Raw genomic sequence first — 23,922 nt, 5'->3', positions numbered from 1 at the left:
ATGATACCTGATTTTTATTTCAGCCTCTAATTTAGGACCACACATTCTAATGGAACCTGCAGGTTCACTCCCAAGACTCGACATGAGCATCCAGTCCGTGGTCCTCACCATGAAGGATGACAGCTACCGCTGCCGCTGCGCAAGGCATCTTACACATGCTAGCTTAAACAATTCTCACCATTTGAGATGGCGTGCAGATCTGAACTGAGACTTGAGGAGGTTGAGACGTGTTCCCATGCCACAGAGCTAATAGAGGGTAGAGCCGCACTTCTATTTTCCAGTTTACCAACTTATCAAGAAAATCCTAATTATCAAGTGAATTAAATTAATATGGAAACTTAAGTCAGTTTGTTTTATAAAGAATGGATAAAAAATAACTTAAAGGTGAATCATATAAATGTGTGAATCCTGCTAAGAGCAACGTCGCAGCTCTCTGACAGGAGAGGATCAGTGACTTCCCCTCAGTGCCTGCAGGGACTGAGCCTACAGCACCCTTCTTGCTTCTCACTAATTTCCAAACATGTTGCCATCTGCTTTTGTCACCACCAGAACTATATACTACTCCAGGGGAGAAACAGAAATCTTTATTACTTTTTTTAAATTAAAAATAAGCCCCTCCCTGACCAAGATACTAACAAAGCAAAAAACTGAAAACATGTATGCATCTCCTCACCTCCCCACCCTGCATCCAGGCTAGGCTGTACCCTGTATGGGAGTTACAGGAATAAAGAATGCTCTAGATGACAATTAAATCAACCCAGAAAAATTCTAGCAAAAAACTTCAGGCCTAAAGGGGAATGGGATTTTCATAAGGCAGCCCACGTGTAAACTAAATATGAAAATAAACACACTGGCAATGTATATTTACATCACCAATGAAACAGCAAATCAAATTCATTTGTCTAACCCCTCAAATGCACTATCCATCTGAGGAAAAACTTACTCTCACACAAGTATGACTAGGCTGTCCTGTACTGACCAGTTTTCAAAACAAACAGTAGTTATTGGCAAACTGTGAGCACTCTTTGTGACTTTCCCTGTGAAGGCAGGAGAATGGCCAAGCAGGTGTGGCTATTTCTCAATGTTATCTAATGTATATTCTCATTACCACTCACTGTTCTTAAAATACCTTCTTTCCCCAACACCCCACTCCCCAAATCTAACCAGAAGATAAAGTATAATAAAAAGAAGTGGGCGGCAGTCCACCATGGCACAGTGGCAGAGCTCTCGCCGGCCACGCTGGAGAGCCAGGTTCGATTCCCAGTGCCTGCCCATGTAAAAAAAAAGAAAGAAAAAGAAAAAAGAAACAAGTGGGCTTTCATTAAGAAAGTTAGAGCTCATTTGATTTTTCCAGCTTGGCAAAAAGTCAAAGGCCTCCCTCTGTTGGGGAAGACAAGATTAGCACAATCTAGGCAAAAATATTCCTAACTTGGGTATGAGGAATCAAGATCAAAGATTACTGAGGAGACTGATTACTATTTCTCACGGATAACTTTTGATGGATTGTGTAGGATCTAGAGTTAGTTCTATGCTCTAGAAAGTGCCTCAGAGGTCTCCTGGTACCATAGTTTACAACAATTAACGGCTTTAGTGACTCCACAAGTTTCTAGGACAACGGTGATGAATATTTCCAAAGAAAAATTAGCATAAAGTCTTTAATTTCAGTAAAAATCTTTATATTAAGGAATTATTAAAAACCAACTCATTTTATTCCAAAAAGGCAAACACGTATTTAGATATCTGTTTTTATTTTGTTTAGGTCTTGATGTTTAGCAGATCAAGGATACTACTTTCAGATTAGAAGAAAGCCACCACGAACAGCAACGCGTTCTGAACTAAAGCTCCTTTTATCCAAGTTTTAAGAATGACTCAGATTCCCACTCACCCCCCTGCCGAAAAAAATAAATAAATAAATAAATAAACCCCCCAAAACAAACATTTGGGACACTAGATGGCAGCAAAGCGCTATCCTAAGAATAAGCACCTTGGAATTACTTCCTGGAAAGGACTCATTCAAGGACCTTTAAATGGTCTACAAGTATCTCCCTCCATCCTAACATAAATCGCCAAGAGAGCTTTACTCATTTTCTTGCATGACACTGGGTGTATATGATTAATTTTTATACAATGCAAAACTAAAAAAAAGACGGAAAAAGTATACAGGCATTTATATGTTTCACAGGCTTTAAAAAAAATTATCGTTTTTAAACACATATTTAAATGAATGGATTAAAGAAAGAATGAATGAAAGAAAGAGTAAAGATGAAAAAGCAGCCACAGACCCCCCCCCAGCTGGTGAAAGAAAACGCGAGCACCACAGCTGAAGCTGCCAGATGCCCTGTCCCAATCACATGTTCCCTTCCGGCCAGAGGCTGCTTCTGAGCTCTCAGAAGTTCTCCTCTGACTGTGTTCACTTTATCTCACCACCGCTCAATAATGAGACTGACTCAACAACAAAAAGACAGATAATCCAATTATAAAATGGGCAAAAGACTTGAATAGACATTTCTCAGAAGAGGAAATACAAATGGCTAAAGGCACCATGAAAAGATCCTCAACTTCCCTGGCTATTAGGGAAATGCAAATCAAAACCACAATGAGATATCACCTCACACCCACCAGAACAGCCATTATCAATAAATTAGAAAACAAGTGCTGGAGAGGATGTGGAGAAAAAGGCGCACTGATCCACTGCTGGTGGAAATGCCAAATGGTACAATCGCTGTGGAAGGCAGTTTGGTGGTTCCTCAGGAAGCTAAGTATAGAATTGCCAAGTGATCCGGCAATACCATTGCTAGGTGTCTACTCAGAGGACATGGGGGCAAAGACACAAACGGACATTTGCACATCAATGTTTACAGCAGCATTATTTACAATTGTCAAGAGATGGAAACAGACAAAATGTCCATCACCAGATGAGTGGCTAAACAAGCTGTGGTATATACATACGATGGAATATTATGCAGTTGTAAGACAGAATAAAGTCATGAAGTATGTAACAACATGGAAGAACCTTGAGGACATTATGCTGAGTGAAATTAGCCAGAAACAAAAGGATAAATACTGTATGGTCTCACTGATAAGAACTAACATTAATGAATGAACTTGGAGAATTTCACTTAAGAGCAGAGGTCATCAGGAAATAGAAATAGGGTAGATACTGGGTAAATGGAGCTGGAGGGATACAGATTGTGCAACAGGACTGATTGTAAAAATTCAGAAATGGATAGCACAATATTACCTAATTATTGTAGCACAATAATGTTAGTACACTGAATGAAGCTGAGTGTGAGAATGATAGAGGGAGGAAGCCTGGGGGCACAAATGAAATCGGATGGAAAGATAGACAATAAAGACTGAGACGGTATAATCTAGGAATGCCTAGAGTGTACAATGGTAGTGACTAAATGTACAAGAACGCCTGCGTTCCATGCGGGGGACCTGGGTTCGATTCCTGGACCATGTACTGCTGCCCCCCACCCCCGTCAAATAAAAACCCAAAAAACTCTAACTTGTATGTGAGACTAAAGCAAAAAACATTTATTTGGTACAAAATTTATATTTTGACTTGTGCATTTCCTAATATAACTTATATAGACAGTTTAATTGAACACCATAAGTACATGGAACCTTGAATAGGGCATGAGATTTTGTAGGTTTGCCCAGAGTGATACCCCGACAAATCCCAGAGTGATTATAACAGCAACTAAAAACATAAATCAAACCTGATACTCCACTGCTTAAAACCCCCCTCTGATTCCTACCTGACATATATTGTTTACTTGCCTTTCGCTCCCACTAGAACATAAACCACCCGGGGTTGGGACTATGACTAGTTCTACTGTGTCCTAAGACACACAGCATGTGTTCAACAAACATTTGCTTAATGAGTGGAAGAAAAAAAAAAGAGACAACTCTTTGGGAAGTTCTAAATGATGACCCCCAAATTAAAGCTCGGCCAACCATTTTTTCCAAAGCAGCTCCATCATATAATTTCAATTTAACAACCTAAGAATAGTGTACCTTAGAGTAAATTTGCAACTGCAAAATTTTATTGGGCTTTACATTTACTTTGCTGTGTCATTACTCTGCATATTAAACCTATCCAAAGACAACTACTTTGGAAAAATAATATTCTACTCTTTTAAGGAGGTAAAGTCAAATAATTCAGTTTGAAAGTTTTATCTTTTAACTGGTGAAAATAATAGATTTTACTTCAAAGACAGGAAATCTGGATTATTCCAAAACTGTTTAAACTGCATTCATTTTATAGACCAGTGCTACCCAATAGGAATATAATATAGGTCACACATATAATTTTAAATTTCCAGTAGCCATATCAAAAACACAGACATCAAAAGAAACAGGTAAACATAACTTTATAATAAGCACTTTATTTAACTCAATATATCCAAAACGTTATCCAATGTGTAATCAATATTTTACATTCCTTTCTTGTACTTTGTTCAAAGAATGACAGGCCTTTTATACTTTACAGTACATTAATTCGGACTAGCCGTATTTTGAGTACTCAGAGTCAAGTGTGGTTGGCAGCTACCCTTCAAGACCACAGTTATAGACAACAATTAGGAACTCAGACAACAATTAGGAACTCAGTTCAGCACACTCTTGCACCTTTCACAGCCACACACCTCCTACCCTCTGCCAGCCCCGAGAACAACGTGCCAAGAACCCTATCTCTCCTGGCAGATTAACCCTGTGTTCCACTTGCAGATTTGCATTGTGGTGCCATGAGCAACGATGCCACGTAACTGCAGTAACAGGAGAGAGAACACAGTGGGAGGTGGGGGGAGGAATGGGGCCCAGAATGCACACAGGAGCAGGGCTTCTGAAGCCACCAGTCTCAGGACACTGTGTGGAATGAGGCAGGCCAGAGAGGGCAGAAAGGATACGGCCACGAGCAATTGGAACAACCCATCAGCAGAGTCAGGGCTGTGGTACCTGCAGGGGGAGAGGCACCAGTCAGAGCAGCCAGGCCACTGGCTGGGTACCAGAACTGGGCCAAAGGCCCAGGGCCATACCTTCTGTACCCAGTCACCCACAACCCTCACTTTTCAGCCTGATCCCAGACTTTCTAATTCAGCACAAGCATCCCCTCCCATGGAAAAGCCTCTGTGGTTCTGTGTTAGAACCATCCCTGGACTACTCTACCCGAATGTCACTACATGTTCTCTCTTTCACACAAGCTCCTTGGGGTAGGGATCATGTCATTCATTCAGGCTTGAGTCCCCAACACCTACAAGATATCTGGTACAGGACGCTTACTCAAATACATAAAATTAAGCCAAAAGTTATCATACCCACTTGGTGAATGGCAATTATGTGACCTGAGGCAAGTCAATTAACCAAATAATTAAAGGACTCCCTGTAAGTATGGTCCTGAAGTCAGACAACCCAAGTTGATTCTTCAACAAGTTCCTTAATTTCAGCCTCAGTACTCTAATTTGTAAAATCAAACTACTGCCACCTATTGCACAGGGTTATCAAGAAGACTCATGAAATAAATATCAATTGCCCACCCAGCACTAGTTTCAGCCCAGACAGGTTAGACTCCTTCCCTTCCTTCTGTCCTTTCATGGGCAGTAGCCAATGTTCCTTCCACCTCCAAGATCCCACGATTCTTGGCTACCTCTGATTTTGTCCACCGGAGTCACCTACTCCTCACAAGAGAACAAAGATAGTGAATCCCAGAGGGATAAGCTACGCATCAAGGAAGAAGGCTTCCTTCCTATTCTAATGCGGCCAAAACTAATTGTTTTCAGAAATTCACTCACTGTATCATTGTAATAAATAGATAAATGGAAAATAAAATCAGTATATTATATTCAAGAAGTATTATCATCCTCTTACTTTGGAGTCAGGTTGAGAAAAGTGTTGATTCTTAAGGAAGACCAAACAGAGCAGAGGACTTACCATCAAACTACATTCTTCTCCATCACCTCAGCTTGTAATCTAGTCTCCAAAGGGATTTGACCCCCCACCGGTCACCCCTACAATCAATCTTTCTCCAAAGATGCCGACCTTCTTCTCTATCATTTTCTGAGCACTTACTATGTGCTCCATAATTTACACTCATCATCTTATTTAATGATCAGGACTGCCCTAATGATGAGGTGGCATACTCATTTTACAGACGTCAAAACTGAGGCATAAAGAAGTTAATTTTCCAAGGTGATAAATAAGTGGCAGAATGAACATTTGAAGACCAGGATCGAAAGGTAGGCATGGCTGGCGATCAGGGCTCATCTCCTTCTATACTTTCTGGTACATTCAGCACAGTTCTTTGAACTTAGCAGGTGCTCAGTAAGTTCCTGTTGAATGAGTGATCCTTATCCAAAAAACAGTCCCACTGCCTTGATCTTCATGTTCAAGCATTGTACGTCTGATGGCGCCTAGCTACCCATGACGCCCTGCAGTCACCTCTCAACTCAGTTCAGAAACATCGCCACCATCCAAACTCACTCACAAGAGTTTTCATCTACTTAAAAAAATTTCCAACCTTGAGTGCTTTTTTGAAACAGACTGGTAATTCCATCTTAAAAGGAATGACTTAAGTCAGCATACAAATATTCACTCCTTTCTTCCTGAAAGATGTGGTCACTGACCATGAACACTCTCTGTGAGGTAAGACCTGAAAGGACCAATGTTTCACTCGATACCTCTTGACCTACTAAGAACATATAAAGACAGTCAATCCTTTTACCATGGCTGCCACTGCCTACAACTAAGCCTCTGGCTGCTGCCTTGTTGTCCTTTGGACCTTACTCAGGGGCAGCTTTTGCCTTGAATTTCACCCCTCAGCTCAGTGTGGCCTATTTCTGGGAGGGTCTGGGGCATGCTGACTAGGAACAGGTCCTCGGTGTCAAAGTGGAGCTGTGGTATGTCCCAGGGGACTTCCCTGCTGTCCATGGTTGGGAGCACCCTCTTGGGCTCACTGGGCTAAGGTGATCCCGCCATGGCCCCAATTCTTGCAGCTGGTGAGCCTGCACCCGTTAGAATTTACTAGGTCTTGTTAATGAGCACAGACCTTCTCTAAGAGACATAGGTGACCTCTCACATATGTCTGTAAAATGGCCTTAGGTTTGGTATGAAATTGGCCATTCCAAGCACTGACTAACAATGTCCAAAGGGCACACTAGCCTCCTTCTAGGGCAAATAACATTTGAAACAGTACCTTAAATAATAGAAGACATGAAAATAATTACCAAGATTGTTTCTTAAATTTTATTATTGAGCAATATTCTATTGTGTGGTGTACTAAAATTAAAAATAACTATTAGCTCTAGACTCTCCAACAAAGTTTGAATGGCATCAAGGGCTTTTCCAGATGTTGAACCTTCAGGAGTAAACATTTCCTTGATATGACCTAGGAGGTTCACATAAAATATGTATTTCAAGAAGTCATATTTGTCAGTTCTGGAGAGCTGTATGCATAATCCTCACTGCAAAGTATGAAAGTCAATTTAGATAAGATAATATGCTTTGAATATTTAGTATAATTACTTGGATAATAGACATCCAAGTGCAAGAACTAAAAATGCTGGGGGAAATTTTTATCTTTTTTAAAGGTAAGACGTTTTATTTTACATACAAAAAGGGTGCAAACTGAGTCCTTTTCTCCCCAAATTGGGGAAGTAGTATACTGAAAGATCCCATTTTGTTTTCATGGTGCCCTAGAAAATGGGCTATTCTGGAATAACCTATCAGGACCCATTTTCCATTTTTTCCAAAGAAGGCTACTTCCTCTGCACGAGATTTTCCTAATGATGCACAAACCTCTCTTCTGGAGGAACTATTTCAAATACATTTGAAATTGACATTCATGTTAAAAAATACATATGTTCCATTTTCACAGCTGAGCTCTGCAACCAGTGCCAGGGTTTACCAAAACATTACATGTGTTAAAAAATTTATAAAAACAAACAACGAAAAGGCATTTAACAATAATCAAACACATCCATGCATCAATTAAACTGATTTCCACAGCTGATATATACATTACCTAGCTTTTAAAAATTGCAATCAACACCCCAACATCTTTTTAAAAGTACAGTGGGCAACAATTATAGAAACAGACAAAATAATAGAGTATGTAATATATCCAATGGGAACTGCTGAATCAACATTATTTTCTATTGGGGGGAAGTTACAATATTTTTGGTTTCATCTATATTTTTTCTGCTGTTACTCCTCTGCGTGACAAATGGGGCTCCCTCCGAGAGCCAGCTTGCTACTGAACTAATCTGAGAGGCTCATCTGTCGTTTTTACTTCCAAGAAACTCAGGAGCCCATGGTTCTGAGGAGCCTGGGCTGAATCTTTGTAGAAATGAAAGCACAGATGAGCGTGCGCGCACACACGCAGTCACATCCCCACCTGGGAATACACTTCCCCCAAAGAAATGGCTCATTTTTCCCTGAGACATTCCTGACAGATTGATAAACTTTCTAAAAAAAAGATTTTGGTGTAAGAGCTGGCCTGGGATTTGGACTAGAGCTCATGAAGAGGAACACTCAAAATGTCTTTCACCTGAATGGAAGAAGGGGGGGTGTCAGAAGAGTTGTCCTAGGTATGTATTGCTCCACTTATTACAACAGATAATAATCCACTGCTCTGAGACCTTGAATGTGGACACGGCAGTGGAAAATTAATTGTGAGGAGTAAAAGAAGAAAAATAACAAATTCTGTCCACAGAACTGAGGTTTCTTTGTAACATCAAGTTTGGTAAATCAAGCTAGAAACATATGGAGGACATGTTCACTTTTTCCTTTGTAAGCTGATCTACAAAAAAATACTCGAGTGGGTTTCCTGGTTGCAATTGAGGAAATATGTCAACTACTATTGTCTATATCCTGGGAACCTACTTCCTATCTCAAATACAATGGGGAAACCTATTCTTTTGCCCTCAGTCACCTGCAAAAGAGTTAGGAAAAACTGATATATTAAAGACTGCTTTGTTGATTAAAGACCAAGATTCCTTATTTGTGGCTAAAACACTGCTCAAAACTCTACAAACCCTCAGGAGGTCCTTGGTTTTCTCTTATTCAGATCCCCTGCCCCCCACCCCCATAATAAATAAAAAGTAAACCCATTTGATTCCTAACAACCATGACAGGGAAGACTGGGAGTTACTGGTCTTGAACCTCTTTCCTGAAGCCCTGGAAAGTCTGCAAAAGTAAGAACCCCAGGGACAAGTGCCTGTCACCCATATGACCATCCAGATGGCGTGCCCAGATATCTTGGTTCCCTAGGGGTTTCTGGAATTCCTCTGCCATACCTTGGCAATGACGAAGATGGTGGTTGGCAGTGGCTTGGCAAAGGCAATGTTGGCTGTATGGCACTGGAAGCTCCCCATCTGAGAAACTCTAGTCCTAACTTGGCTCTAACATGGGAGAAAATGTTGCCAGGCAACTCACTGGGAATGGAAAGCTGGTTTAAATATGAAAACGGAAGAGGTGGCTGGGACACAGGAAGTATGTGGGTTTGGGATAGATGTGTCACATCAGAAAAAAGATCAAGTTCCTTTGAGAACATGCTTTCTAGGCTGCCATGGAAGTACTTATTTTTTGCAGGCCATGCTTGCTCACTGGGATAGGGAACATCATATATCTTATATCAAAAAAAATTAAGGCTATAATCTTTAGTAACCATTTTAACATAACATTACCAATGTATTTCTGGCATTAAACATGGTTACTAACACTGAAAATCAACACTGAATATGCACTACCAGTTTACATGTCCACTGAACTAAGTGGGAAGTTACTTTAGAGGCAATGATATACTCTTCTGGCTAATGGGAGGGACTGTTTCTATAAACTTCAAATTCACTGAGAATAAATAGGCAATTACCACTTTTAATGGCTACCTCTCTCCTATAACCTCTACATTCCAAAGTAAAATGGACCTATAACTGAGGACCAAACTAGACACTTGACTTGTATCCTCCTAGACCCTGTTTACTCCTAAACAGACTTAAACAGCAGGAGAATGCTAATTAAGGCAGTCATGAATGCTCACTGGCTATTGGGACGCTCTGTTCACTCTTGAGGAACAAGCTGGGGTGAGAACTCTGGTTGGCAGTGCTAAAATGTAGAGCAACTGATTAATCTCTACAAGATTAAACTGTGCAGATAAAAATCATACTCTAGTCATAAGGGGAGGGCCCTTAGTGCCTTGGATGGAATCCTGGCCTCTTGCATGAATTGGCTCAGGATGCAATGCTTGATGTTCTGCAGGGCTTGAGGTAACTCCTAATAGTTTAATAGTAAGGTTTTGTTTTTTGTTTTTTAATGAGCAGATGCTGGGTTAGCTCTAACGACAAACAACTGCATCAATCCCAAAGCAGAAAGATACTGACATGGCGGATGCAAAATGGAGAAAGCTAGAAAACTAGAGGGCAACAATGGTGGCGGCTGGGCTGGTGTGGCAACCCCAAGGATCTGGCTGAGGGATATAGCTACGCAACTAATTGTAGGAACTGGGCTGAGGGAGGGAGCCCTGATGTGTGTGCTGGTGGGGATGATGGTCAAATTGCCTTTGGGGTAACCAGTTATTTTCAGTATTTTTTTTTTTTTAAAGTAAGATCGTAGGTCTGGAACTCCTTTGGAGTGCCCATGGCCCTGGCAGAATCACCATTCCTAGCAGGATAAAGAGACCTGGGGCACTTCACCTTTCTTATGAAACCAAGTATCTTCTAAGAGATTTGTGGGAAGTGGAGGGTGAGAACAATGCATAAGGAAGGACTCCCTGCCACAAGCCACAACTTAGTTCCATCTCTTCAGAAGCTAATCTTTTTAAAACTTTCAAGACAAAATACCAAACCAAACCAAACCAAACAAACAAACGAAAATCAACCCACACCAGCTATGAAAGGGCTTTTCCCACGGCCAAGCTGGTCACTGTCTTTGCTTTTTAGTGGGGGCAGGGAGAGGCACTTAGCAGAATATGGAGTACCAGGACACTCCAGGCTTTGCCACCGTCTCCCCTTGCCTTCTCCTGAGGCAAGGCTTTTTGTATACAGGATGAGGAAGTTGAAGTCTATATACAGGAAGACCAATGAATTGCTCAAACACCAATTGAGGAACTTCGTAAATTTCAGTGATGGGGCCCTAATCATTAAGTAAGTGCAAGGATGCAAACCCCAATGTTCAAAGTCTTTGTAGGGAAGGGGTGTGACATTGAGTTTCCCTGGCTCTATTTTGTATACAGGAAATTTTCTTTCAAAGACAAGAAAGATTACAATTGTCACACAAGCTAAGCAGATTTGAAGGCTGTGAAGGGATATTTCCTAGCTAAGGCCCAGCAGAACAGGTGAGGTCCAATAACTCTGACTCATGCTAATGCTGTTTTTCCTGTTGATGGGGGAAATTTTTAATTAAAAGAGTATTTTGTGTTAATAAGGAATAATGTATTTATCATACTTACATAAAAAATGATGTATCTGTACAATGACAAAGTTTCAAAGACTACTCTAGAATCTGGTTAATAGTCATTTATGGTAATGGCAAAGGACTTATTTGTATACTGTGCCAGATTTTTTGTTTCAACATATATAAAGTTAAATTGCTTCTCCAAAAAGAATAGGCAGCTTTATTAAAAAAAAAAAAATTAAAAGAGCACTAAAACTAAACCAGTCTCCTGAACTTAGAAGAAAACATCAAGTTGAACAAAAGAGAGTCATTTACCATTCCAGGAAAAATAAAAAACTAAAACCAAAATTATCTAAAGAAAACTTTCAGGAATAGATATAGAAGGTGAAAAGTAACAGGAAAATACCAAAATATATGTGAGTTTGATGAGTTACTTCAAGCAGGCTGGAAAGAGGTGACATCTATTCAAGCAGATGCTGAGCACTGCAGTGTTTCTGTGAGTTTACAACAAAGACTATGTTTCAATTGTTATTTATATCTAACATTGGGAGATTAGGAACTCAAAATAAGGCACCATTAAACATCTCAGAAAAATGAAATTCTGACAAGCAGATTGTCTTATGATGTAAAAACACATCTTTGTGTTGTATCTTCTTTTCTCTCAAATGCTGTGTTAGCACAGGAATCACCTAGCATACTGATCACATAGAGTTAAGTTAAAAGGAAGCTATTTTCACAGTTGCCATAACCTAGGATCATAAACATTATACCACTGATCATATAGAGATATTCAAAACAATACACAATATGCAATAAAACTATCAGAAACAGCATTGAGGGCTCCTTCATTTTAGTTCCCAAGACTATATTAAATAATTTATTAGGCTGCACAGCAATTATCAGTTCACATATCTGCCTGCTTGTTTCCTCTCATCAGGAGACATGGAAGACAGGGACTGCGATCTGTCTTTGTATGTCTACCACAGTAAGTGTGCAATAAATAAGCACCCTTCGCATACCATGCTCATGGATTGGAAGACTAAATATAGTTAAGACGTCAATTCTACCTAAATTGATTTACAGATTCAATGCAATACCAATTGAAATCCCAAAAACTTACTTTTCAGAAATAGAAAAACCAGTAACCAAATTTTATCTGGAAGAACAGGGTGCCCCAAAAAGCTAAAAATATCTTGAGAAAGAAAAAGTTGGAGGTCTCATGCAACCTGATTTTAAGGTATATTACAAAGCTCCCATGGTCAAAACAGCATGGTACTGGCATAAAGACAGATATACTGACCAACAGAATCAAATAGATTGTTCAGGTGTAGACTCTCTCATCTGTGGACAAATGATCTTTGATAAGGCAGTCAAGCCAACTCACCTGGGACAGAACAGTCTCTTCAATAAATGGTGTCTAGAAAACTGGATATCCACTTGCAAAAGAATGAAAGAGAATCCATATCTCACACTACACAAAAATGAACTCAAAATAGATCAAAGACCAACCCAAACATTAGATCTAAGACTATAAAAACTTTTAGAAGAAAATGTAGGGAAATACCCTATAAATAATATAATAGGAGGCGGTTTCCTAGACCTTTCACCCAAAGCACAAGCACTGAAGAAATAAATAAATTACATGGGAACTCCTCAAAATTAAACACTTTTGTACATCAAAGCTCTTTGTCAAGAAAGTAAAAAGACAGCCTACACAATGGGAGACACTATTTGGAAACAATGTATCAGATAAAGGTCTAGTATCCAGAATATATAAAGAGATTGTTCAACTCAACAACAAAAAGACAGCCAACCCAATTACAAAATGGGCAAAAGACTTGAACAGACACTTCTCAGAAGAGAAAATACAAATGGCCAAAAGGCACATGAAAAGATGCTCAGGGAAATGCAAATCAAAACCATATCATCTCACATCCACCAGAATGGCCATTATCAATAAAACAGAAAACGACAAGTGCTGGAGAGACAAGTGGAGAAAGAGGCACACTTATCCACTGTTGGTGGGAATGTCAAATGGTACAACCACTGTGGAAGGCAGTTTGGTGGTTCCTCAGGAAGCTAAGTATAGAATTGCCATGTGATATGGCAATACCATTGCTACGTATCTACTCAGAGGACATGAGGGCAAAGACACAAATGGTCATCTTCACACCAATGTTAATAGCAGTATTATTTACAATTGCCAAGAGATGGAAACAGTCAAAATGTCCATCAGCAGATGAGTGGCTAAACAAACTGTGGTATATTCATATGATGGAATATTATGCAGCTGTAAGACAGAATAAAGTTATGAAGTATGTAACAACATGGATGGGCCTTAAGGACATTATGCTGAGTGTGATTAGCCAGAAACAAAAGGACAAACACTGTATGGTCTCACTGATATGAACTAACATTAATGAATGAACTTGGAGAATTTCAGTTAAGAACAGAGGTCATCAGGAGATAGAAATAGGGTAGATATTGGGTAATTGGAACTGAAGGGATACAGACTGTGCAACAGGATTGATTATAAAAATTCAGAAATGGATAGCACAATACTACTTGATTGTAGCACAATAATGTTAGTATACCAAATGAAGATGAATGTGAGAATGATAGAGGGAGGAGGCCTAGGAACACAAATGAAATCAGAAGGAAAGATAGATAAAGACTGAGATGGTATAATTTAGGACTGCCTAGAGTATATAATGATAGTGACTAAATGTACAAATTTAAAAAGTTTTTGCATGAGGAAGAACAAAGGAATGTCAATACTGCAGGGTGTGAAAATAGATGGTAATTAATATTTTAAAACTTTAACTTTTGTGTGAGACTAAAGCAAAAAATGTTTACTTGGTACAAAATTTATATTTTGACTAATGCATTTCCTAATATAACGTATTTGTACAGCTTATTTGAACACCATAAATACATGGAACCTTGAGTAGGGCATGAGATTTTGTAGGTTTGTCCAGAGTGATGCCCCGATAAATCCCAGAGTCATTTGAACAGTGAATAAAAAAGTATTTGCAAAATTCCCCTGGAGGGATGACGAGAAAGGGGGAAAATTCAACTTTCCTAAGTGGAGAATTCTTGATATTCTCACAAGCAGGAGGGACAACAACAAAGCAATAGGTGGAGCCCTCAATCTGGGGGTTTGTTCATATGAAACTTATTCCCACAAAGGATAGACTATCCTACTTAAAATTAGGCCTAAAAGTCACCCCTAGAGAACCTCCTTTGTTGCTCAGATGTGGCCTCTCTCTCTCAGCCAACATGACAAGCAAACTCACTACCCTCCCCCTCTCTACATGGGCCATGACTTCCAGGGGTGTAGACCTTCCTGGTAACTAGGGACAGAACTCCTAGAATGAGCCGGAACTCAGCATCAAGGGACTGAGAAAACCTTCTCGACCAAAAGGGGGAAGAGCAAAATGTGACAAAATAAAGTGTCAGTGACTGAGAGATTCCAAACAGAGTCGAGAGGTTATCCTGGAGGTTATTCTTACACATAATACAAATATCACCTTTTTAGTTAAGGTGTAATGGAGAGCCTGGAGGGAACTGCCTGAAACTGTAGAGCTGTGTTCCAGTAGCCATGTTTCTTGAAGATGATTGTATAATGATATAGCTTTTGCAATGTGACTCTGTGATTGTGAAACCTTGTGTCTGATGCTCTTTAATCTACCTTATCGATAGAAGAGTAAAACATATGGATTAAAAATAAATAAATAATAGGGGGAACAAATTAAAAAAAAATAAGCACCCTTCATGATGGGAAAACTGTACTGAAATGGCACAGAAAAGTAGGTTTAATTCCAATTTTCTTCTCATGAAGGAATAGCTCTATATGTCTAGCTTCTTTGGCAGAGAGTTAAGATTAATTTTAGATTTTAAGTATGCATGCATGTTTCTAGTGTAACCATACTCCAAATTAATAAACAGAATAAACTAAAATCTAGTAGATGGGGAAAACTGAAAATTCAAAATCCAAAAATAGGCTAGAAAAGAGGAAAATTGAAAAAGGCAGCAAAAATAAGCAAAACAGGTAAATATACTTCCAAATATCTCAGTAATTACAACAAATGTAAACAGATGAGATGCTCCAAGTTAAGTGACCAAGGTTGCCAGATTAATAAAATTTTAACAATAAGCTATTTACAAAAGATGCAAACCAGAGAAGAAAAAAATTGACAAAGTGAAACCAGGCAAATTCTATCCAAGAGAAAGCTGCTGTAACTGTATTAAGAACAGTAAAATAGACCTTACCCTGGTAATGCCATTAGCCTTATAGAGAGCCCCTTCATAATGACGAAAGGTTCAAATCACGGGAAGGTAGACCAATTGTAAACCTGTACTCCTAACACAACAGTATCTCAAAATGTATAAAGCAAAAACAAACAGAATTACAAGGATAATAAGGAGATTAGGAAAATCCATAGTCAGAGTGAGCAATTTTAACATGCCTCTTTCAATAATTAATAGAAAACGATTTATCTTCCCCCTCCAAGATCAGAGTATGCACAACCTCATTAACCTGACCCACAGACCCACACAGACCCACACAGATACTGTACACAACAACAGCAGAATGCACCTTTTTCCTTTGCAAGCATCTACAGACAAACGAAAATGCCCAAATATTAGGCTATCAAGCAAATTTCAACAAATTTCAAAAACTGAAATCATACAGACCACATTCTCTGACAATATTTTAATTAAGCTAGAAATATAACTTTAAAATGTCTATATCACTAAAAAATACATGCTAAAATTTTAAAATCTAACCCTCTATTTTAAGAAATTAGAAAATAGCAAATTAAATCTAAAGTAAAAGGAGATAAATAATAAAGAGCAGAAATTAATAAAACTCAATTCAATAAAAGCTAAAACTGGTTCTTCCAAAGGCTGATTAAGACTGACCAAGAAAAAGTAAGTAATATTGGGAATGAAAAAACAGCATGACTATAAATGCTATAGATATTTACAAAGACAAGAGGATAATATAAGTAATATTATGTCAATGAATTTGAAAATTTGGATAAAATGAACTAATTCCTTGAAAATTATCACTTAGACTCAAGAGACAGCAAAAACTCAGGAATAATTCTCTATAACCATTAAATAAATTAAATTTGTAGCTGAAAATCTGCCCACACTCTGCTTCAAAAGCGAGTTCTACAGTCAAGGAAGAAATAGTCCCAATCTTTCACAGTCACTTCCAGATAACAAAGAAGGACCACTAATTTATTTTATGGGCTAAGTATCAACACCAATTATAAGTATAGGCATCAGTTTTCCTCCGGACAAAAACAAAATTTATTGGAACAATGTTTAGTGAGCTGAAACATGAGATCACTCAGCTATCGTTTATGAAAACTTTATTCCACCCACACCATTTGCTTCTTTTGCAGACAGGGTAGTTAGGTCCTGGTGCCCACAAAGCACATCTTCATCTCCATGTAAACAGCAGTGTAAAGAAAGAACAGCTATCCATGAATAAGTCATATGACTAAGCATGGAGGAGGATACAGTTAGCCCCATCAGTGCCAAAATATAAGTTTATTGCAAAGTCCCTACAGAAAATAGAAAAGCCTTTTTGTCACACTGGCTATTAGTGGTAAAATGAAACTCCATTGCAAAATCAGCACAAAAGTAGAAAAAAAATCTAAATAGAACATGCACTCTTTTTCAAACTTTGCCAAAAGAGCTTAGCTGTATGAAAATCAACTTGGATTAATAGGGGATTATGGGTAGTAATTTAAAAAAATAACCAAAGTTTGGAGACTTCTTTGATGATAAATAATGGACATGAAGACAATGAATCTGTCAGAACTCTGCTCAAATGTCACCTTGAGTCCCCTTCCCAATCACTCCATCCAAAAAGATGCTGACCATTGCTGCACTTTCTCTAAAGCACCTGCCACCACCTGACAAATGTTTACTGTTTGTTTCTTCTCACTAGGATGTAAACTTCATGAGGATAAGGATGGTGTTTTACTTATTGCTGCATTTACAGCATCTAAAACATTATCTGGCACAGAAGTAAGGGCTCAAAATATCAAAACTTGTTGAACCAATCAATTTCTACTTTATTAAATGATTTCCATTGAGAAGCTGTAAACATAACAAAAGAAATATGAATTACTTTGAATGAAGGCTGTCAAGTCATATGATGCTCTTTTACCCACTACTGCTGTATTAGAATACGGATTTTGGTACTTAGGTAGCTTTTTTGCATACACCAATGGCAAATTACCCTCAGTGTCACATAACCACAGCATCACTAACTTAGGCAATAAAGAAGAAACCCCACCTAGATATACTGAGTATGTGCCATTGGATTGTTGTTCTCAAATACTCTCTGCCTTCCTTGTAAGAGGATTAAGTGCAGTCCCTGTCTTGTGACCTGTCATGCCTCCCTGCCCCACTGATATCGGGGTAGGGTGTCTTACTCACTCTGGCCAGTGGAATACGAGGTGATTTCAAGTTATGTCACACCAAAGCAGAAACTTACAGAGCCCTCATGAGATCTGGCCACTGCTCTTTTCCAAACTCTGCCACAAGAACAACACATCCCAAATAGGGGCTGCTCTTGTCAACCTGATCATGGAGAAAAGATGAATGGAGACTAGAAAAGACCTGCAGCGGCCCATGGCCAACATGCAAGATGAATGAGAACTGAATCTTTATTGCCATGAGCTACTGAGATGTATGCTGTACTATGAGGCAATCCAATGAAAGCTAATATATAAGGTTTATCAATTTTTCTTTGGAATTCACTACCTCTAGCAATGAGGATGATATTCAAAAGCTCACTTTGGAACTTTTTTTTAAATTCGCCTCTCAGAATACTTTGCCTTTTACATTCTAAAAGCTTTAAATATTATCTAAATTAACCACGGATTTATTTATGCAGCCCATCTTTTCTGTGCACACCAAAGTTTTAACATTCTGAAAACTGAAGCAATGCAAAGAAATCAACCAAACCCTAAACAATTCAATTAACATCTTAACACTACTGTTGAAACATACCAATTACAAGCTAAAAATGGCCTTTCTAAAGTTTTGGATCCAGCAGCAAGATGGAATATTCTGCAAAGGGGAAAAGATATTAACAGGAATTTTTCATACAGAAATCATTACTCATAAAAACTGCATAAAAAACAGTAGTTACCACTATAAATCTAAATAAGAAATAGTATCACGCTAGCAAATAAGGCTGTTAATGTCAGGTTAAAAAATAAATCATTTCATTCTTAAAAATACAAATGCTACCTACATTCACTGTTTTTAAAAAATGGACAGGTCACAGGTACCATATGAATGAGGAGATTCTTGGTCCCTCAAAAGGGAAAAGTGTTCCAAAATGCCTAGCTGTACTTAAGAACTCAGGTTTTCAGGAAGGGCAAGCCTAGATTCAAGCTCTGGCCCTGAAATATACTTGGATACAACATTTTTGAATCTCACTGAGTTTTATTTTAATCATATATAAAACACAGACAAATACTACTACCTAATTCGGGGGGGGAGATGTTATGATTAAACGAGGTAATATAAGCAAATATCTTAGCAAGGGATTGAAATATAGTAAAACAGTATCTATAAAATCTCAGCTAATATGCATTCCAAAGTTAATGAATTAATAGATCACAAAGTTCTTCAAATGTGGGACAGAATTCAAAGCAGTCCCTCATCAGCATTTTTATCTGTCAAAAACTCATGTACAACTTTTCAAACACTTGCACTTGAATTTCTACTAAAAACTTACCAAGTCACAGAACTCAAACACCAGAAGGTAGGGAATTGCTTCCACGCACTGTCCTACACACTGAAGAATATTCGGATGCTGAAGAAGACTGGCAAAAATAAGTCACAGTTTTGTTCATGAGGAAGCATGCAAGTAAAACTGTTCCAACAACAATCCAAATTTTAACATTCATAACAATCTAAACATGACAAAATGAAAAGCTCACATTAAGGTTGTTACTTAACATGTGCAAACAAAGTTATTCAATTAAAACATTCAAAGCCAATTAGAAGACCACCTTCACAAATTAAAAAAAAAACTCCTAACATATGAACCTTTAACTTGAGTAATTTAAATTTACACATAACATTTTCAAGCAGCCTTGAAAAGGAGGCAAGCTATACATTAAATTAAATAAGATTTCAATCCAGATATTAAATAACTTGGTTACTCCTTCAGGTTATCCAGCTTATATACCATTTCCATACTTTTCCACAGTATATGGGTGTGAACTCATCTCACTTAGGAAATTATTGTTCCTAAAGTAATTTCACTAATGGCTAGTGAACATTTTTTTCATCTTTTTATTGTTAATCCATATAACCTCTTCCAGGAAATGTCTCTTAATGCTCTTTGCCCATTTTCTAATAGGACTATTTATTTTTTACTGTTTCTTTGCTTGTTTTATAAATTCTCTATATAAGGCCTTTGTCAAATACGTGGCTTGCAAACATTTTCTCCCAATCTGTAGCTTATCTTTTCATGCTCTTAACAGGGTCCTTCTCAAAGCAACATTTTAAATTCTGATCAAGTTCAACTTATCAACTGTTTTCTTTTATGGATCATACTTTTGGTGTCATGTATACAATCTCTTCACCAAGCCCTAAGTCCTGAAGATTTTCTCTTACATTAAAATCTAGAAGTCTTACAGTTTTATATTTTAAATTAAAATCTGCAATCCAAATTGAGTTAATCTGTGTGTAAGGTGAGGTTTAGATCCAGGATCTTTTTCGCTACAAATATCCAACAGCTCCAGCACCATTTTTTGAAAAGCCCATCCTTCCTCCATTGAATTGCTATGGCATCTTTGTGAAAATCACAAAGCAGGGCGGTGGCTCAGTGGCAGAATTCTCGCCTGCCATGCTGGAGACCCAGGTTTGATTCCCAGAGCCTGCCCATGTCAAAAAAAGAAAAATCAGTTGGTAATACTTATGTGGAGATATTTGTAGGTTCTCTATTCTGTTCCATTGGTCTATATGTCTCTCTCTCCACCTATAACAATCTTCATTATTGTACCTATTGTAAGAAGGCTTGAAATGGAAGAATGATTTCCTCAACTTTATTCTTATTTTTCATAATTGCTTTGGCTATTCTAATTCCTTTGTCTTTCCATATAAACCAGGATAATCTTATCTATTAAAAAAAAATCTTGCTGGGATTTTGATGGTGATTTGTGGTAACCTGTACACGAATTTGGGAAAAACTGACATCTCTCTTATATTGAACCTTCAAATCCATGATTATGGTATTCTTCATGTATCTAAATCTTTCACTTCCTTTTTTTTCAATCAGTGTTTTGTAGTTTTCAGGATGAGTCCTAGAACATGTATTATTACATTTACACCTAAGTTTTTCTTTTTTGTTTGAGCAACTGTAAATGTTATTGTATTTTTAATTTGGCTCCATGTGCTCACTGTTAGTATATAGAAACATAGTTGACTTCTGTATAGGAGTCATACATCCTGAGATTCTGCTGAACTCATTAATTCTAGGAGATTTTTCGTAGATTCCTTGGGATTTTCTACACCAAACATTATGGCATCTACGAATTAAGATGCTTTTATTTCTTCCTTTCCTTTCTTTTATTTCTTTTTCTTGCCTTATTGACTGGCTAGAATTTATAGGACTATGTTAAAGAGCAGTGATAAGAGCAAACTTTGTTCCCAATATTAGGGGTAAACAGTCAGCCTTTCACTCCTAAGTATCATGCAAGCTATAGAAGTTTTGTAGATGTTCTTTACCACATTCAAGACGTTCCCTCTGATTCCAGTTTTCAAAGAGTTTTCAACATACATCGGTGTAGGACTTTGTCAACTGTTTTTTTGGTAACAACTGATATGATCATATGGTATTTCTTCTTTACCCAATTAATTAGTGAATTATATTGAATGATTTTCATTTTCAAATGCTGAACAAGACTTGAATCCCCTAGAATAAACTCCAATTGGTCATGGTATATAACTCTTTTATATATTGCTGAATTTTATTTACTAATATTTGGGCAAGAGTTTCTATATTAGCATTCATGACAGACATTGGTCTAAAGTTTTCTTTTTTGTACTGTTTTTGTAAGTTCGCTTTGGGTTTACTGTGCTTCACATACTTTAAAGCTTTGTTGTTTCGTGAGTGCACATTAAGGACTACCAGGTCTTTCTGATGAACTGACCCTTTCACCATTATATACTGTCCTTCTTTGTCCCAGGTCATTTTCTTTACTTGGAAGTCTACTTTATTTTATGTCAATATAGCTACTTCTGCTGTCTTCTGATTAATGCTTACAGGGATTAGCTCTTTTTTTAATTCTTTTCATTTTACCTACACTATTATATTTGAAGTGAATTTCTTGAAACTGGCTCTATTTTTTTTAATTTACTCTCCCAATCTGTCTTAACGGGTAAATTTAGACCATTTACATTTAATCAATTGTTGATATGTTAAGGGCTCAAATCTGCAATTTTGTTTTTGTCTATTTGTTCCCTCTGTTGTCCATTCTCATTTTCCTGCCTTCCAGTGGGTTATGCAAACATTTTTAGAATTCCATTTGATTTATCTACAGAGTTCTTAAGTAGGTCTCTTTGTACAAATTTTTTTAAACCTTTTTTTATTGTGAAAAATAACATACATACAAAAAAGCAGTATGTTTCTGCTTGTTCTTAATTTTTTTTAATTAATAAATTTTTTTAAAAAAAGCAACAAATCTCAAAGTACATTTTAACAAGGAGTTAAACACAGACTTTAAAGTTTGGTATGGGTTACAGTTTCACAATTTTTCATTTTTTTCTTCTAGTTGCTCCAAGACACTGGATATCAAAAGAAGTATCAATATATTCATTCACACAGTCATATTCATTTGTAAATCCTACCTTCTCTATTTCTTTGTATAAACTTTTTAATGGCTGCTCTGGGTATAGTATACATACGTAACTTACCACAGTCTACTTATGTCAACATTTTGCCAGTTCAAGTGTACAAACCTTAGTGAAGTGTACAAATGAAGTGTACAAACCTTAACTCCCTGTAAGTTGCTTTATCCTCCTTCACTTGTGGTGTAATTGTCTTTAATATTTCCTCTTCATCCTCTGAGAACTATATCAGACATTATGATTTTTGCTTCAACCATAAAACATAATTTAGAACATTCAACAGAAGAAAGTCTTTTTAATATATCCATGTTTTATTTCATTGTTCTTTTTCCTTTCTAAAATTCCAAGATTCCTTCACTTGCAGAGTTGGGCTTAGAGAGAGAGGGGTCACATCTGAGCAACAAAAGAGATCCTCCAGAAGTAACTCTCAAGCATAACTATGGGTAGGCTTTGCTTCTCCAGTACATAAATAAGCTTCACAAGAATAGGCCCCAAAATCAAGAGCTTGGACTACTAACTTGGGAGTCCCTAATGTTTGAGACAGTATCAGGGTTTCCCTGGTGGTAGTTTAATAGTTCCATATTTTTTCTCTCATCCCTCAAGGGATTTTGCCAATAGTTTTTAATTATCTGCTCAACATACTCTGGGATGTATCCAGGCATTACAGTAAGCTATACAGAACTACAAGCCTCATTCCCATTCCGGGCTCCATGTGTTTGGGTTGTTTATAAGATCTATTCAGACATGTTGAGTCACATTGTGTGCTACAGAAAATTTAGGTTTTGTACAAAATAAACCTCTCTTCCTTTGGTCTCATAGAGTAAGTGAAGTTCTAAAATACAGATAATGTCCTCCTTACCTCTGTATTCTGATTCACTTTAGTCCCAAACCAATCAGCTTCATTCTTACCTCTAACTGAAGCCTGATTTCATTTTTCAATTTCTTTAACAGTTATATGTGGCAATGCTGACTTTCAGACCTATAGAACTCCTATACTAAGTCTTAGGTATCACCAGGTACCCAAAGTTCCAGGGAAATACCAGGTTATACTTATATAGCACGGCCTCTCAAAATCTTGAAATGACTATTACAGCTCCAGACTAAATGTGACTCCTACAAGAGCTTATTAAATCTAGGCCCCAATGTTTCATATAAGTATTTTTAAAATGAGACCATCCAATATTTGCTCTGTCGCTTGTTTATTTTGCATCATATAAAGTCCCACAGGCTCATTCACAGCACTGCATGCCTCATGACCTCGTTCCTTTCTGTTTTGTGTTTTTATTTCAGTCTATTTTCTCTTCGTTGTTCAAATGGTTTATCTTCAGGTGCACTTACTTTTTCTTCTGTCTCTTCCATACTGCTGTGTTCTGGTATATTGCTAAAATGCAATATACCAGAAATGGGATGGCTTTTAACAATGGGGATTTGTCAATTTATAAACTTACAGTTCTGAAGCTGTGAAAATTTCTGAATCAAGGGATCAAAAGGCAATCTAGTGACCCTGGACTCCTCTGTCACATGGCAAGACACACAGCAGCATTTGCTGGTCCTTCTCTCCCAGGTTTCGTTGCTTCCAGCTTCTGGCTGCTCCATTTGTGTTTTTTTTCCTGACCTTCTGTCTTTCTCTCTGTA

The 23,922-nt window shown here is 37.7% G+C and overlaps 1 protein-coding gene across 2 annotated transcripts in view; it reads right to left on the bottom strand.

Moving 5' to 3' along the window:
• Window positions 1–23,922, bottom strand: part of LMTK2 (lemur tyrosine kinase 2) — a 136,979-nt gene that overhangs the window by 37,381 nt on the left and 75,676 nt on the right. For both annotated transcript variants that reach the window (XM_077140598.1, XM_077140599.1), the window contains exon 6: window positions 19,166–19,253. In XM_077140598.1, the coding sequence (XP_076996713.1) occupies window positions 19,166–19,253 (88 nt within the window). The remainder of the gene's footprint in view (window positions 1–19,165; window positions 19,254–23,922) is intronic.

This window comes from Tamandua tetradactyla, chromosome 23, assembly GCF_023851605.1.
Source record: "Tamandua tetradactyla isolate mTamTet1 chromosome 23, mTamTet1.pri, whole genome shotgun sequence".
Lineage (NCBI taxonomy): Eukaryota > Metazoa > Chordata > Mammalia > Pilosa > Myrmecophagidae > Tamandua > Tamandua tetradactyla.
The sequence above is the reverse complement of the archived record's forward strand: the minus strand, read 5'-3'. Positions and strand labels throughout refer to the sequence as shown.